Source organism: Alligator mississippiensis, chromosome 1 (assembly GCF_030867095.1).
Source record: "Alligator mississippiensis isolate rAllMis1 chromosome 1, rAllMis1, whole genome shotgun sequence".
In the NCBI taxonomy this organism is placed as follows: Eukaryota; Metazoa; Chordata; order Crocodylia; family Alligatoridae; genus Alligator; species Alligator mississippiensis.
This window is the reverse complement of record NC_081824.1, coordinates 51,373,001-51,391,221: the sequence shown is the minus strand read 5'-3', so window position 1 is coordinate 51,391,221 and position 18,221 is coordinate 51,373,001. Positions and strand designations below refer to the sequence as shown.

The 18,221-nt window shown below is 43.6% G+C and overlaps 1 protein-coding gene across 1 annotated transcript in view; it reads right to left on the bottom strand.

The window, feature by feature from the left end:
* Nucleotides 1–6,705: 6,705 nt before the first annotated feature.
* Nucleotides 6,706–18,221, bottom strand: part of ZNF451 (zinc finger protein 451) — a 55,503-nt gene continuing 43,987 nt past the window's right edge. Inside the window, exons 12-14 of the mRNA XM_006272143.4 lie at nt 17,824–18,010; nt 11,435–11,500; nt 6,706–7,597 (exon numbers count right to left, since the gene is read on the bottom strand). Of these exons, the coding sequence (XP_006272205.2) occupies nt 7,545–7,597; nt 11,435–11,500; nt 17,824–18,010 (306 nt within the window). The 3' untranslated portion in view covers nt 6,706–7,544. The remainder of the gene's footprint in view (nt 7,598–11,434; nt 11,501–17,823; nt 18,011–18,221) is intronic.

The following is an 18,221-nucleotide window of genomic DNA, read 5'->3' as shown; positions in this document are numbered from 1 at the left end:
CGGGTGGGTTCCGCCAGGACAGCCCGTCCTGAAGCCACGTCGCCGCAGCCCGGCCCCTGCGCCAGAGCCTGACGGCCCGCAACCCTAGCCTGCCGCACTGCAGCGTCTCCTCCGCTCTCCGCAGACGGAAACCCGGAGAGAAACAAGCACAATCCCGGGTCCGCCGACGTGTGAGCTCTGCCTAGAGCTGCCATAAGCAGACGAGGTTTTTTGGATAGCTCTATTAATACTTCGTATTAGATCAGCTAAATAGTTGCAAAAATAGTTCTTTGCAAGCTTTCGGGCACAAAGATCCTCCCTCCTTCAGGCATACCGAGACCCTGCTCTGCCTGGGGAAGGGTGTTTATCCGGGAAAGCTTGTAAAGAATTTTTCCAATGATTTAGTTGGTCTAATAAAAGAAATCACATCTGCCCCAAAATCCTCCTCCGCTTGTGTCCTTAGGCTACAACCACACTGGTAAGAGCTGCCCTAAGGCCTTCACTCCTATCCCAGTACCTGTGGCTGGCCTTGGACCAGGGCTGCACCAGCCGCCCACTGGTACAGGAAGTCTTCCTTTCCCACCTCCATTTTAAATGATCGTTTTACTGAAGTCCGGCTTGAGTCCTGAAGGCAAGTAAATCCCAGCTAAAAATGTGAGCTACAGCTGCAGTTTCAACCAGCTTAAGGAGATGCAATAAAAGAAAAAAAGATGTAAAAAAAAAAAAAAAAAAGAGCAAAATGTGTGCCAACATGTTTAAAATTAGCATGGAAAGAAGTTCAAACCATGCTACAGGAACAAACAGACTCAGACATTTTATTTACATAAAGCGACTTCCCAATTCTAATCATAAAGGCTGCTTCATGTTGCCAGCTAATAGTAACATTACGAAAGAGGCCTGGTAACACTACCATGCTTAGAGAAGCTGTTGTGTGGTCAGGGGCGATCCAGGAATAGCTGTACCTCCAGCTGGAAATGCTGTCATTTTGCTTGATCTTCTGGGTTCCCCTATGCTATGGTGCAAGTAATTCATACAATTTATCTACTTCACAGAGGATGGATTAACACTTGGTTACTGGGTCCTTCTACACCAGTGGTCATCAACCAGTCATCAATCACGCTGGACTGGTCAATCTGCCAGTTGATCTGAGGTTGGGGGTGCTGAGAGAGTGCATGCACATGCCACCCACCACATCTATGAACAGGGTGGAGGTGGCTGCCGCTGCACACTGGGCTTTGCTCCCTGCTGCAGCTGCGCTGTGCTCCCTGCCAGCCCAGTGGCAGGACACACATGGTGTTGTGTGGTGCTTGGGGCAGGGCTCAAAGCACAGCATACAGCGGCTGTCGCTTCCACCCTCACTGCACACAGATGTCCCACCACCCAGCCTGACTGGGGCCCCACTCACTCCACCCCTGCTCCTACCTGTGCCCTGCTCTCTCCTTCACTGCTGGAGCCTTGATTTGCCCCCCTCCCCCCATAGCCCTTTCTACTCCCCCTGTCCCTTCTCCCACAGACTTACCTGCTCAGGGGGGCACCCTGAGAACCCAAATAATTTTTTCTCCCTCCGCCTTGATTTACCCTTTCCCTTCCCCTTCACCACACAGACTGACCTGCAACAGGGGGGGAGGGGGGGGGAGGAGGCACAGTAGATCTTGGATTGTTTTTTAATTCAAGTGATCTTTTACTTAAAGAGGGTGGAGATCAGTGTTCAACGCATTCATTAATGCACTGTTGGTTCAGTGGTTCTAAACCTTTTTGTACTGGGACTCATTTGTAAGCATCAGTGGCCAGTCCTGACCTGGTGCCTCCAGGCCCCAGCCCCCCAGTGTCAGGGGGTGTTTGGCCTTGGGAGCTCTAGGTAGCCCCTTGCAGGCAGGAGATCCACCAGCCTGCAAGGGAAAAGCACCGTTTCCCACATTTTTCTCCTTTAAAGGAGAATCAATTTTTAAAGTTTGTTTGTGCCCTTTTCATATATTCTTGCAACCCACTTTTGGGTCATGACCCACAGGTTGAGAAACACTGCTTTAGGTAATACACATTAAGTCTATTTTGATGTGCATTAGCTAAAGAGCACTTTTTGTGAGATTTAATGTGCATTAGGAGAGGCTAATTTGCATTAAAGCCCACATGTAGACACACCCACTGGTGTAAAACACCACACAGCCCTACCTTGCCTCCACTTATAGGATAATTATAACAGAAATAAGGAGGAGTCAGGGAGCGCCTACTAGTATCTAAGAAGAGTGTGCTATTTGTAAGACACAATAATTGACTTAAGAAGCAACCATACACAGGTAAGTCTCCTCTGACCTCACTATTACACATGGTTCTAATAAGTCACATACAGGGCCCAGTTGCCATTCCTTTGTATCCATTTTAGATCAGAGACGACAGGAGTTTGAAAACCCCAATTTCTTTGGAAGGATACTACTTTGTCCACCCCACTGGTGGCCAACCTATGGCATTAGCAGTCATTATGTTTGGCGCACATGCCCTGGGCACTGAGTTGGAGCGGTACTCTGGAAAGGGAAAGGGATTGGAGTGGCAATCTGGGACCAATGCTGGCTCAAGGGTTTGGGCTCACCTGATTCAGTGTTGCCACATCCTGGTGACAAATGATGGCACTGGATGACAGCAGTGGCTGATAATCACAGTAGCACTACTTTGGACCTAACTTCCAGCACACTTCCCAAGAAGGCTGGACACACTTTACCAATCAACTTTTGCCTTTCAGTCAGGGAAACTGATGTTGCCCATGCTTAATGCATGCTCACAGTAGTATGAATCAAAGTGTTCTCTCAGGCTTGTCCATTAAAAATGACATCATTTCCCAAATGCTTTTGATTTAAAACCAAACCACTCAGCCAGCCTTGGCCTAGTTTACTATAATGCCCTTCTTCTCTGAGTGGCTGCCCTGTTAGATTGTGCAACAAATTTCCTTGTAGCACTTGCTCTATTTTGTTTAGTCATGAAGAACAGGTACCTTGTATCCCCAGAAATGGGATAGCAGACACATTCAGTCTGGATCTGCCACTGTGTATTCTTTTTGAGATGCATTTATTCCATCCAGGCTATAATTTATTCTAAATGGATAGTGTATAAAGAGTAAAGAATTAAACAATGTAAAAAATGTATCCTGTAAAATGCTTTATTACCATATTTACCTGAACACAAGACAACCCTTGATATAAAATGGGGTTGTCCCCCCCAATAATTAGATTCTACACACAGAAAATGTATACATTTATTATAATTATCCAGGTGTGGAATTGAATTATTGGAGGACCATCTTAAATTCATCTCCCCCCACTACTGCAGGTGGTGTGGGGAAAGGTGGTAAAGGGGTAGTAATGGGGCAGGCAGTGGAAGAGGAAGGCAGCTTGCTCCCTGCCACCTCTCTCCCCACCTATGCTTACCTCCTATTATGCTTTCCCCCACCCACCCCAGCCTCAGGCTGCCCCCAATCCCTCCTTCTCCCTCCATGTCACTTCTGGCTGCTGGTTGAGCTGGGGGCACAGCAGCAGTGCCTGCTAGGTAGGCTGAGCTCCTGATCCTAGCTGGCAGCACCTGCTGTGCAGCCTTACTTTCCTTTTTCCTACAGCAGAGGCTTATGCAGCAGAAGCTGCTATTACTATTTTTCCTCACTTAAAACATGCACCTCAAGTTCCAGCAGCTGTATATAAGAAAAATGTGGTAATTTATTCTGTAATAATTCTATTTCTTTGTCCAGTTCAGTGGTTCTTAAGCTTTATCAACTAAAGACTCTGCTCCATAACTTTTGTGAGTTGAGTGGTATCCCATTTAAAAAAAACAAACACATTTATTACTGTGTTTACCTCCTTGCACAAAGGTCAGATAGTGTCAGGAGAAAAGGGGGGGGGGGGGGGGGGGGGGGGAAGAAGAGCAGCCATGCAGGGACCAGCATGTAGTTCTCTCCTTGCAGAGGGCCCAAATAGTTAAGATATTGCGCTTTTCCATCCAAAGAGTTATTGTAGAAAAACAGTGTTACAACTCTCTGTCCCCACACCTGAAATTATTATTGTTGCTATTTCTAAGAAGGAGAGAGAATAGCAGGGAAACTTTCCTTCTATGAAAGAAAATGTTGCGACTTCATGGTTCTATAAACTTAACCATGTTTGGTAAAGATTACTATGGCCTGCGTGACGCACAGTATTTACCATAAAGATTAATCATGGGTTTCCCTTAAGACTCCGAAATTATTTGACTTCTGTAAAATTCTGTAACGTTAAGCTCTGTGCATTTAAGAGAATTAACTCTGTTTATTACTTAATATATGTTGCTATATATGTGACAGTTCAATTAAAACTAACCCTATTCTCCTCTCCCTTCTATGGATTTATTCCTTATGAAGACAGCTAAGCAAGGATCTTACTTTAGCTTATTTGGCATCTTGTCTTCTCTCTGAAATTGGCAGAGGGAGCAATTACGTACAACCCCAGCAGAATGCAGACCAAATGAGTATCAAGAACCAAGAAGGTAAAGAATGGGTGACAAAGATTTTAAAGTCAGAGATCCAAGTTAATATGTACTTGTGGAAATGCAAATTTGCCATTTTAATTCTGAAAAAACTCAGATTACTAGTATTTCTTTATGTTTTACGTACGAGTTATATTTGAAGGTAACAACAACACTGAAGCAACAGGCAAAAGAATACGATGAAAATCAAGGCGGAAGTGTTGTTTTTTTCCCTTTCAAAATAGGCATATTAAACAGCAATCAAGATATACTGCAAATATTCTGAATGCTTGAGAAATGAATTTTAACATAACCTTGCAAGAATGATGTCTAATAAAAAGGCTGCTTGCATGGCTTGATGTTACAAACCCTATGCAGTGACTGTAAGATTTACCCTATGCAGTGACTGTAAGATTTGAAGAAAGGTTTTATTTATGAATATTGTAGAACGTGTGGCTGGAGTATTCAGGGTTTGAAGATTGTTAGCATGTTTTTTTTCTGGCTTGTATTTCGATACCCAAGGCCAGGTACAGACATAGACCCGAGCCAACACAGCTGAGGAAGAGGGGTGCACAGAGGGAGCTCTTACCCCCCTTTCCCCAGCCAACTGTCAGGAGCAGCAGAGGGTCCTACCTTGGTCCACCTCAGACCCAAGCCAGCATAGCTGGGGTGGAGCCCATGCAGCAGGGCCTTCTCTCCCCTGCTGCCTGGCCCAGCTGGCTAGCATGGTCCCCAGCCCCACCAGCAGCTGGCTGTCAGGTTTTGCAGGGTGTGGAGGCCACTGATTCAGGTCTGTGGGGGCCAGGTCCATTCAGCAGGGGCTTCCACTCCTCTCCTGCCACTGCTGACAGCTGGCTTGGGAGGAGCCATGCTGGCCAGCTGGGCCAGGCAGCAGGGCAGGTGGGGAAGCTTCCACCAAACACCCTCCCTGCCCAGTTGTTGGGGGGAGAGGGCACTAGTAGGCGGCTGGGTAGAGAGGCCACACTGGCCAGAGGTGGCGGCTGCTTGGCTGGGCTCACCATTCTCCAGCTGCCTGCTGGGAGGCCTGTGGGAGCACACCTGAGCTCAGAGAACAGTTCAACGTGCATGTGGCACCACAGACATGTTTGCTGCAACACAAACTGCGCAGCAATGCTTGTCTGGACACTGCCATTGTGAGCACAGAAAAGGACCCAACTCACTGAAACAAGCTTCCATAACAGACACAGTGGTAATACTGAAAGTGCAACTTAAAGCCCTAGGCAGACAAGGTTCCTTGGGTGAATTTGATATCTTTTATTAGACCAACCCAAATGGTTGGAGAATAGTTATTAAGCAAGTTTTCGGGTTCAAAAACCCTTGGTCAGGCTAAGGACGCTGCAGCAGTTGCTGCGTGCTCTTCCTGGATGGAATCCCTAAAAAAAAAAGCCCTAAAATTTTAAAAAGTTTGTAACAAAGCCCTTCCCTAGCCAACCTTTACATTTTTATATGAATTTGTCTAGTCAGTTTGTTCTTCTAACTTTGATACGGAGGTGGCTGCATAGTGGTGGCGAGACCTACCTCCCAATCCTCTTAAGTAATGCTTTCCTTAACTGGGAGCTGCAGAAGCAGATAAAAATATGCAGAATAAAACAAATCTGATCACTATCTCCTGACAAAGATTAAGAGTTGCAACGTCATCGGGCTCTATGACCCTGTTCTACTTCCAGTACTCTAACTTTCAGGATTTTTTTTTTGTTTTAATACTGCAATAAAAGCTCTTTCCAAACTGTTTTTGGGTTTAAACCAGTTTCATCTTTCAACTATCTGCAATATTGTCAAACAGATCAGAGATCCTTCACTAGGTGTAATAGATGGCTTGCTTGAGGTTAAGCATTTGCTCTAGGGATATTTTGGATCATGTTTCCCAGAGAAGAGTGAAATGTCTACCACAATTTTATAGATTCTTTAAGCATAAGCAATCACAGTCCAGAGTAATTTTGCCTTTTGGAAAAGGTTTTAAATCCAGTCAAATCTGTGCTCCTTTTTAACTTTTAGAGGTATATGAAATATTTAGACTTACACTAGTTGCATACAGTGTGCTTATGCCAAGTCAAGTGGTGACATCACACCTTATTACACTACCGTTTCATACCAATTTACCTACAAAGGACCACATAAGCTAGAAAAACTGGGTAAAACCAGAGAGCTTATATAGGTATTTTGTAATAGGGAAGGAGGGAGTTAAAAAGCTTGATTACAGAGAAACAAGAACAGAATTCATCAAAAAAGTAAAAACATAAAATAATTAATGTTTAATTATATTCAAATATATCAGCTCTCTTCATAAAGAAAAAAAAAGTGTGCGCAACAGAGAAAGTAGAATACAAAAATTATTTCACTTGTACCTCTAAGAGGTAATTGCAAGGGAAGTTTGCTTTATTTACAAACTATGCTCCAGCCTTTATCAAGACAGGGATAGAAACATTAAATTTTAACCCAACTAGCATAACAAATTAAGATACCACATTTATTGAAAATAAAAATAGCTATTCATCTAAATGTCCTGATCTTGCAAAGTTTTGCGGAGGCACAAGGGCCTGCCCATGCATTATTAGTTGAAGGAGAGGGGTCCAAACTCCTCATTAGAAAAAAGATCGGCAAGGTAAGCTGCTCTGAAACAATGGAGGCTTACTCATTTTTATCTCCTGTAAAGGTACATGGAAAAAAAGTAACTACATTTAAAAAAAAAAAAAGATAATATTTTACAAAAGAAGAATTAAATGCAAGAGCCAGTAGGGTAAGAAGAGCCTACTTCTTAGGCTACAAGTTATGATTATGTCAGCAGAAACTCATGATTCATTACCTCACAGTCATCATTCGTTAGAAAAAGGAACATGAAAGGCTTTTAAAATTTATTTTCTTCTATCACACATAATAAGTTGCAGTATATACATCTATAAACTCCAGATGTTAAATTGCATGACTCAAACAGCAACGTTATATTACAAATCTAAACATACAAGTACTATTAAAGCAGTATTTCCTGACCCTTTGTAAATGGATGAATATGCGCCCATTTCCATAAACAGCTTAGATGGCATGCTACTAGCATACAGTAGTAACTTCATTTATATGTCCTCCAGACTTCGCTTGATAGCTTCTTGCAATTCTGCATCTTGCTCTGAATAAGAAGATTAGATTTTCAAATTGTGGGTTGGCAACTCATTATGTACATACTTATGTCAATATCACTTAATGAAGAAATACTTGCTGCTTTAAAACTGCTGTGTGCAATCACAGTCAACCTTATCAAGACAGGATGTAGCACCAATAGGTAAGGCAATTTTCATACTATGTATTCAGAATTCAAAAATGTGCGAAGCACCATTGACTGGAATGTGCCAATTCTTGCATTAGGACACTATTAGTTAAAGGTATGCAGTAGAGGCATTTGTTATAAATATTAGATTGAGGAACAAAAATGAACAGAAAAAGCCAACTATAAAAATAAATTAACAAACTCAAAAGATGTGTAAAATAGAAGAGCTTCAGTAAAACAGTCCACTTCCCAGTCAATAGGTATTCTAAGCACAAGATGTGCAATCATAGCAGACACTGTTGCTGCTAGTTTCATTAGCAGGGCCAAGAAATGAGCAGAGAAAGAAACAATGAACTCTAGCTTTTGTAGTGCTCCATCCAAATCAGAAATAGAACATGTTGGTAAAGAAGTGCAGAAAAGCTGGTACTGCATTGGCCTCTGCAGATAAAGTTGACATATCTAAAACTACTATTAAAGCTCCTTTCATAACCACAAAATACACACACAAGTGTACTGAACTTGTGCTTGTTCACATAGTTTAGTACTGCTTCAGGTACTGAGCTAATTAATCAATAATATAATTACGCCTCTGTTTTAGAGGGCCACAGCCAGGCTCCCAATTACAGACAGTTTAAAATGAAGGCTGAGTAGTTTGTGACAATGATGGTAATCTAATTATTGCCATGAAAGCGTTGATCATATTTAGTACAATAAACATTTAAAACTTTTTTTTTTGCCAAATTCAGGTTATTATTCTAGACCTGGTATAATCTGGATTTAGATCAGGACATGGAATTGAAACCATTACAATTGTACTGATGGACAAGCTCCTGCTCAACTACATTTAATACTGCCAACAGTGAGGATCAACCATGCATTCAACTGGTTTAGGTCCTGCATGGAGGCAAGGTCCAAAAACAAAGAATCTACCACAGCTAGGACTCCTCAATGAAGTCCTACATAGATGATTTTTTTCTCTATTTCCATTCAACTTCTACCTGTAGCCAGTAGCAGAACTGTTAGACCTACTAAAAGTGTCCACTGATTTTACTATACCTTATTATTTATGATGTGCCAGACACGAACAGTTTTTTTATTGTAAGAAAATTTTTAAAAAAAGGTTATGGAGAGATGAGTGTTATACCTAGTTAAGGGAAGGAGGAGTTGTCAGCCAGTCCAGTAACGGATCACTTAAACAGCACTAAGTTACTGTGGGATAAGTTAGGGATAATGGACCCTCTGTTCATGTCTACTTACTGCGGGGAAAGGAGCAGAGACAAAAGAGCTACCAAAAAGTAGACTGTGGATGGTTAGTGTCCCTACCCCCTTCCTGTGGGCTTCTAACTGTATAAACTACTTGTCTGTCCATTCTCTAAGGAGGGGCTGAAAATCTATTTAACCTAAGAGCCTACCTTTAGTTTTTCATATGCTGCCTTCCTATCAATTGGATGTTTCTTTTTGAGAAACTGATCAGCAGCAGCATAATACATTACATGGCAAATGAAAAACAAATCACAGAATGAGAACACTGATTCTTGCAACTAAATCTAGAGTAATTATACCAAAGTAGCTCCTGAACTCTAGCCATATTTAAAGAAGCAATACTAATATTCATAAAGCAGTCTAGAATACCTGCCAAGACCTTTAGAAGCTATGCTTAGTAGTATATGGAAAATCTAACTGTTGGCAGTTGTAGCCAGCCTGGGCTCTGGGCAGCTGTAGCAAGCAGCAGGCAGGCTGCAAACAGCTTCACCAGGCTCCGCAGCTGCAGCATCAGCTCCATGCTGGCAACAACTGCGTGTACACCTTGGGGCAGACAGCAGGGCAGCACAGCCTGCCCCAAGGTGCATGTGCAGTCGCCACCAGCACAGAGCTGATGCTGCAGCTGTTTGCAGCCAGCCCGGCACAGCCGTCCAGAGCCCAGGCTGGCTACAAACAGCTGTTACAAACAGCTGTGCCGGGCGCCAGAGCCCTACCATCACCTCTGCGCCAGGAGCGGGGGAGAGACCGAGGCTGTGTTGCCTCAGGCCCCTCCCCCACTGTCCGTTCCCACGTGCGGGTGCATGCGCTGGTACAGAATGGATGCCAGGGCTCTGGAGCCCGAAACAGCTGTTTGGAGCCTCCTGGCTGCAGCCAGCCCCGGCTCTGGGTAACTGCTGCCAGCCACAGAGCCCGGGCTGGGGGGCACTGGCTGCCCCAGTACACTCCGGCACCTTGCAAGGTAGGCATTGTGGGGGGTTTCAGAACGCTGACCAAAAAATGTTGCCTACCCCAATCTAGTCCAATCCCCTACTCAAAGCAGGAGCATCCCCAACTAGATCATCCCAGCCAAAGCTTTGTCTACCTGGGTCTTCAAAGCTTCCAGGAATGGAGATTCTACAACCTCTCCGGGAAACCTGTTCCAGCGCTTTGCTACCCTCCCGTGAAAAAGTTTTTCCTACTATCCAACCTAAAATTCCCCTGCTGCAACTTGAGACCATTACTCCTTGTTCTTCCATCTGCCACCTCTGAGAACAGTCTAGCTCCATCCTCTTTGAAACCCCGCTTCAGGTAGTTGAAGGCTGCTGTTAAATCCCTCCTCCCTCAGTCTTTTTGTCTCCAGACTAAATAAGCCCAGTTCCCTCAGTCTCTTGTCATAAATCATGTACCCCCCACCCCCTAACCATTTTCAATGCCCTCCACCAGACTCTCTCCAATTTGTCTATATCCTTTCTGTAGCGGGAAGCCCAAAAACTGGACAATACTCCAGATGCAGTCTCACCAGTGCTGAATAGAGGGGAAGAATTATTTCCTTGGACCTGCTGGCAATGCTCTTACTAACGCAGCCCACTATACTGTTAGCCTTCTTTACAATAAGGGCACACTGTTGGCTCATAGTTGGCTTATTGTCTACTGTAACCCCCAGGTCCTTCTTTGAGGAGCTGCTGCTTAGCCAGTCAGTTCCCACCCTGTCCTGGTACATGGGCTTGTTCTGTCCTAAACGTAGGACTTTGAACTGGTCCTTATTGAACCTAATGAGTTTTTCTCAGTCCAATCCTCCAATATGTCAAGGTCTCTCTGAATCTTATCCCTACCCTCCAGTGTCTCTGAATCTTATCCCTCCCCACAGCTTTGTATCATCTGCAAACTTGCTGAGGGTGTACTCCATTCCATCTTCCAAATCATAGATAAAAATATTGAACAAGACAGGCCTGAGGACCATCCCCTGGGGTACTCCACTTAATACCAGCTGCTGACCAGACATAACTATATACACAAAGGGCAGGTTAAGCTAACTGCATGCAAATTTACAGCTTACTTCTAAACCAGCTAGAATTGCTCAGCCAAGATCTATTGTTTAACTCTGAACTAATTAAATACATGTGTTTCAGGAATAATGCCACTGAAGTTAATGGAGTCAAACTAATTAAGACTGGTATGAAGTGACATCCCCAAAAATCAGGCCCTTGATCCTCTAGGGAGGGCCAGTGAAAGTTGAGTCAGTTGGCATCCTTTTCTGACTAGTGCACACACTTTTCTTTATTTTGCAATGGTGCTTATTGTTCATAAATGCTCAATGAACCAAAGAAATGTAATTAAACTATTTGACACTGCATTCTTTAACAGACGTTTGACACAAATTATGATTTATAATTCAGTTTCTAATTCTCTAATCAACAGGTACTCTCTGAAATAAGTGAAATGAAAATTAAAACATACCTTCGTGTTTCTTTGTTTCTTCTAAACTCATCTGCACTGTCTTTTTAATATCTTCATCTTCACTGTCTGAAACAAATACATAGAAAAAAATATCCGTTCAGATTTATATGCTGCCCTCCCAAAATAAAAGGTTGAAGACAGCTTAAAAATGAAATAAATCAGGGGTTTTCAACCTTTTTCAATCACTGCCCCCCCAGGCAGCCAGCCGCAAAGCCGTGTACCCCGGCTGCCGAGCTAGAAGAAGGGTGGGGTTCATGCGACCATATGCAGAGCAACAGCAGCTGCAGCGTGCAATCCCCCTCTCATCCCCCCCCTCCCCCCGTGTCCAAGTGGGCGGGCAGCACCCGGGAGGCAGTGTGGGATGATGCATGGTAATGCTACATCCCCACACGCCCATGCGTACCCCCTGGGGCCTTCTCAAGTACCCGAGGGTAAGCGTACCCCCGGTTCACAACCCCTGCAATAAATTATAAAAAGTTACATATGTTAAAAGATGTGTGTAATACATTCTCTAAACAATGCCCCAGAACTGAACTCCACCTGCTCAAAACCTGGGCTCTAACATTACTTTTAGATGTCCAGGACCCAACGTGAGGGGGTGGCTGATCAATTCCATGGACAGATCATGGGGCCGACCACCATTTTCAAGGACTCATGTCAGCACCCCCCACCCCCACACACACACCTCTGGCTGGCCAAGGGGCCCTGGTGACCCCACCTCGGATTGGTGGAGGACTGTCCATCTTACAACCCCACTCCTTGCCACTGACTGCATGAGGGCTGTCATGTCACCCTGCTCCTCACCACAGACTGGAGGAGAGGGTGGGGCTGCATGATAGGCAGCCCTCTCAGCCAGTCAGTAGCAAGGGGTGGAGGCAGCAGTCATCTTGCTTGCTCACCTTCATGCTGGCAGCCCCCTTTGTGCCAGGCTGCGTGGTCAGGACTGCTGGCTCCCACTGGGAAACCATGATTTTATTTTTAGCAGGTTTTATGTTTTTCTTCTCCCCCCAACCACAGATTTTGTGGATAATTGCCCAATTTTGCAATTTCTGCAAAAACCATGCAAGCATGATTTGAGTAGGTCCCTATCATAGTATATGATAATGCAACCTGCTAAAGAGAAGTTGCCCTGAACTTACACTAGGAAAAGTGGTTGTTTTTAGGTTAAATTAATTTAGCTCACATAAGCTAAACGCACTTTTTCTATTCTAGGTGAGGACTTCCTAAGGCTGGCTTATCACTGGTATTTTTCAGGTAAGAGGGAGCTGACTCGCAGAAAACAATGCCCAAGGAGTTTTCAGAGTCTTTAGGCCTGCTTAATATTGTCATCATCTCCCAGACAACATCATCTCTTGAATGTATCATATGTAGTTCTGCCTGTATGGCTATGAAGTCCAATTTTACACAGGAGGAGACATATTAAGTTGCAGATGATTGTCTGCAATATTAAAAGACATTTAGAGACACTGCTGCTTAACCATCAGATCACAAAGATACGGCTGCCATTCACATGAAAGTAAGTGACAGGTAGATTGCATTCAGCAGTGACAAGAGCATAACCGCAAGGCTGTTGGATAATGAAGGATATCAGGGGATGGTAAGGAATTCCAAAAGCTCCAATTCCAGAATTTCCACAGTATATCCAAGTGCCTGGTGGGCATTGGTTTCGGTGTATTCCCCACACCTCACCCCCTGCAATTTTTCCTTTAAAAGGATCTCAGTAAATAGGCCACATGCCTGAGGAATCGGGAATGATCAAGATCATTAGTTACACCTTATATCATATTCCTTGGTTTTATTTTCATATTGTTAGCAATTACTATTGTGGGGATTATCTTCTTGGATAAGGGGGTCTTATACTAAACCAGTGGCTCCCAACCTATTTTTGCTGTGACCCTAAATCCAGGTTGCAACCCCCTCCCCTGCTGCCAACTCACTCATGCCCAGCAGCACCAGCAGAGCCTGGGCTGGGCCAGGATCACAGGGGGCAGCAGTGGATAGAGCTGTATAGACTGTGCACTGGGAGACCCCCTGCAACCCAGATTTGGGTCATTCCCCGAGGTTGGGAGCCACTATGCTGAATTAAATAAAGATCAAAACCTTTTTTTGCTGCGACCCTAAATCCAGGATGCAACCCCCTCCCCTACTCCCAACTCACTCATGCCCAACAGCGCCAGCAGAGCCTGGGCTGGGACGGGACCACGGAGGGCAGCAGCGGAGAGAGCTGTACAGACTGTGCACTGGAAGAGACCTGCAGGCAGCAGGGGTGGACCCAAAAAACAGAAGAGTTGAACCAATTACTCCACCCCTTTATTTCCTGGGATGAGCACTAATAGCTTCTGGCATTTTTACATGTGCTCTAAGGGTGAGGGGAAGCGCTTTAATTAGAGCAGTTCTCAGAGACTCTAATTAAAAATCGCCCATAGTATCTCGTGTATCCCTGGGCTTCCAAATGGCAGAGGGGGTGCTTTAACTAAAGCTTGAACGAGCTTTAAAGTGCCCATACCTTCATTTTGAAGCACAGGAATGTCAATACATGAGATGCAGAGGCTGCTGGAGACATGTTAAATCAGAATCAGTAATTATAGTGCGAAGCAGCCTCCCCACACAACTACAGGTACCCTGAGACTCTGAAAAGACTGACTCATGGCAAGTAGGAGAACGTAGTTAGATCAAATATGTCCTATTTCAAGCCAAGGTCTTCCTGATAAAATCCTCCGAGCAAGTTATCTGGGAAACCTGACAGAGGACCCTCCTGAGTAGGTGAAGCTGAAGACTTCAAACTAGTGACTTATCTGTAGAACTAATCAGCATAAAGCTATACCAATGCTATCTTAAAAGTAATCAGGTAGGGTCACTTGATTCAGTGGTCCCCTTCAAATAGCTGATGAAGGTATCAGCTTCCTGTGAGGGGACTGCCATCATAACAGGTGTTAACAGATCACGTCAACTGTCTGCAAAACTCCTGTATTTTCTTAGCTCGCCCTTAGATTACTCCAAGACTCACCTTTTCACAAAAAATACTGTGGCTTTAGTGACTGGATGCACTATACTGATGATCGGGGTCAGCAACTTATGTTCATGGGCTGACTCTACGGGGCAGCCACTCTGCCCGTTCAGGGGGCTTTGCTTGTGTTATGGTGTGGCCAAGTAGCAGGGAGGAAGTAGCAGTACAAACAGCCAGGTGCTAGTACCAGCCTGCCACACACCTGAGCTGGGTTACTCTGGCCTACCACTGGAAAAATATCGCTGAATGCTGATCAGAAGCGACGTGAATGCTCCTATTTTTCATTTGAATATGAAGGCATAGCATTATATTCTGAAATAAGAATCAAGTAATTGTAAGGAGGGGCAGGATTAATTTGAGATTTTGAAGACGTGCCACATTTAGCCTTGCCTACCTGAGAAAATTTTTGCCAGTTGTACAAGCAAAGCCTCTCTGTGAAACAGTTATTCTAAAATAAGAGCAGTTTTTTGAGTTATGATTAACCAAATTAAGATCAGAAGAGCATTAAACAAGGGTGGAGCTTTACAGAACAGCAGGTGTTCCACAGGAACTGCCCATGTGTCCAGAACTTATTCCATACTCAATGAAAACTAAACTGTACTAATTAAGCCCTCAAAAGAGGAGCAACTATTATAGGTCAAGTCCTGCCTTTTACTTCAGCCTAACTGGTTTCTGTTCTTATGCCCAAAGCCACTTTTATACCAAGAATAAGAGTACCTGTGGTGGGGTATATTAGTATAGGTTTAAAATAACACCAAAAGGTCCAATCTCTTTTATTGATCCTCAACAAGATAGGATCAATAAAATATGAAATAAACCTGTATTCTATAGGGATTAATCAGTAATTTTCCCCCTTCTGTAGAAACAAAATAATCTAAGGGTCTCCTATACATTCCACAGTCTCCCCAAGAACCACATTTACCCCCTTTTCCTTTTTCTGGACAGTTTATACCATAAAGGGAACTACATGTGTTTATTTTACCCAAGTCTCCGCACAAGCTGCCACCACACAGTCCTCCCAGGGTGATGCTTGCTTCCAATCAGTGCCAACTTGTCTGGTCTCAGATGGTAACATCACACTACTACCATTTCATTATGCAAATAAGTTCATGTTTGTCCACAGACCATCGTCCCCCCTGAGCACACTTAGAACAAGGATTAAAGGCCCCAAGTGTGATAGCATTCTGAAAATTGACAGAAAATCCTGAGATCACCTGAAAAGGGGTGTATTAGGAACAGAAATGTTAGACTGTCTACATCAGAGGGGGCAAGAATTTTTGTGGGTGACATCTTCTATGGTTGCATGGCTAATGCAGAACAAAGAAAGGATTAGGGGCCTGGGAAGCAAGACTTACAAGGGAAGACTGAAAGAACTAGGGTTTTTAGCCTGGGAAAGAAGACAATTTGGGATTGGAGGGGGGGGGAGAGGGGCGGTGCACACGGGACGACACTGATAACAGCTTATTACAAAGAGGATGTAAATGGGCTTTTTTCTGGGGCTGTAGGGGACAGGGCCAGGAACAATGACTTCAAGCTGCAGCAAAGGAAATTTAGAATGGAGATTAGGAGGAACTTTCTGACTATGAGGATGATCAAGTACTGGAACAGGCTAATTAGAAAAAAAAAATCTCCATCCCTTGAAATTTTCAAGAGCAGGCTAGACCAATGCTCGGCTGGGATTGTTTAGTTAGGGATGTTCCAGCCTTGAGCAGGGGGCTGTACCAGATAGATGTATAAGCTTGTGAGGTCCCTTCTAGCCCTGCTTGCCTATGAAACTATAGTTGGAATGAAGTTAGACAGGCTTTCATATGCAAAGCATTCATGAGATCAATGCCTTCTTCCCTGTAAACAGAACTACTGGTTGATGAGGATATTTAATGCTTGAGAAATTCAGGAACATCGTCTCAAATCAGTGAAATGTAAGAACTCAAGTTTAAGCATGTATTCCTAAGGAAATAAATGCGTTGTTTGGACATGTGCCATCCATAATCATTTGATACTGCTCTGCAGTTTGTTTTTTAATTTGGTTCATCTGCCACTCATCCCAAGCTCTCACTGAGCCCCGTTATTAGCTATAACTGTCCTTCTCCTTAGCCACCCTTGTTACTCAAACTCCACAATTCCACACAGCTTTACTTGCTCCTCTCTAAATCTCAATCTCACTTCTTTCCAACATTATCGCAGAGTAGAAAAACCATTCTGAACTTTGTGAATACTAGAATTCACAAAGTTTAAGAGTGGACGTTTTCTGGATATTAGAGTAGTACATAAAATTCAGCCTGCATTTTTACAACCCACTCATTTTGCTCCCTCAGCTGTCTGAATAGAAATGCCACTGCTGCTCCCAGCCAGTTGGTTTTCGAGCAGGAAATCAAAATGAGGTGCTTATATTTTGGGCAGAAAAATCAGCTTCCCCACTTAAGACATGCACCCCAATTTTGGGGGCTTGATTTTTGTGAAAAAAAGTGTGTAGTATGTGGGAAAATAATGGTATACCATTATTTTGGATGTGGGAATATTCCTTGTTAGCTATTCTTAGAACAAGCTCATAAGGAATTATAGAATTATAAAACATATTGATGCTATTATTCTTAGCTTCCTGTTATTCCCCTATAGTTAAACAGTATAATCAAAAGGTATCATACATGCATAAATTAACATATTTTATAGCAGTTACCTTAAAAACCCAGCACAGTTATTAATGACTCTATGGGATGATTAAAACTGGCATGATGAGCAGCCACCTGTAGGTGCCTGAGTGGGTGAAAGGCTGTTGGGAGATGGAGCCCTGTGCACTGGAACAGGAGCTGCCCAGCTGCAGCTTTGCCCCTTCCCCCACTGCAGCTGGCTAGGCCTGTGAGTGTCCCCACAGCCACCACCCTTCCCTGTACTACAGGGGCAAGGAGGAGGAAGAGCCACTTTGGGTTCCAAAAAAAACTGTGAAATTCAGATCAACACAGACTACAAATTCAGAGAACGATGGTTATGGTGATTTCAGTTGAATCCTGTTACTGGTGATTAGCATATCAGAAGTGTGGGAACAAGGAGTACCAGCCACTTTAGTCAAACAGGTTGAAAATACTACTTTCCCAAATTCAGCACACAATTTAACAAGCAAGTCCAATAAATAATGGGTATAGCTTATTAAGACTGTGCAGAATGCAATTCTGAACCCAAAGGGTGTACTGAGTAAGGCCAGGAAACCCAGATGTTATATTCTACAAGAAGTGGCAGGCAGGAACAACACAGCAGGGGGAGGGGGAGTCAGAAATATGAATATTGGGTAATAAAGCACCAAGGATAAACAAATCATAGCTGTTGTTCTCAATGTTAGTATCCATTTATTTTACTGGATGGATTCTGCTCATTCTTTATGTACTACCTTTTGTGGTATCTGAAATGCTATTTAATAAGGCACACATCATGTCTCCATCTATGTGATGAGGATTTAGAATGTGAGCTGATCGATGAGTCAACTTAAACTGCTTCTCCAGTTCTAGAAAACTTTGGTCTCCAGAAAGAACGGTAAAAGGAATTTGTTTGGGGAGGTGTTCATCCAGACGGCCAGCCTAGATAAGAATAAGGAAGAAATTAAAACATTTTAGGTGTCAGACAGTATTTTGATATAAATAAGTTTTCTGGAGAAAAATTTCTTCTTAAATGTCACATTTAAAACAATTTCCTTTTCTATTGCCAGACTCTGCTTTGTTGTTGTTATAGTATGAATTCTACTAAGTAATCAGAGATCCATACAAAAAATAAGATAACCATATAAATGTC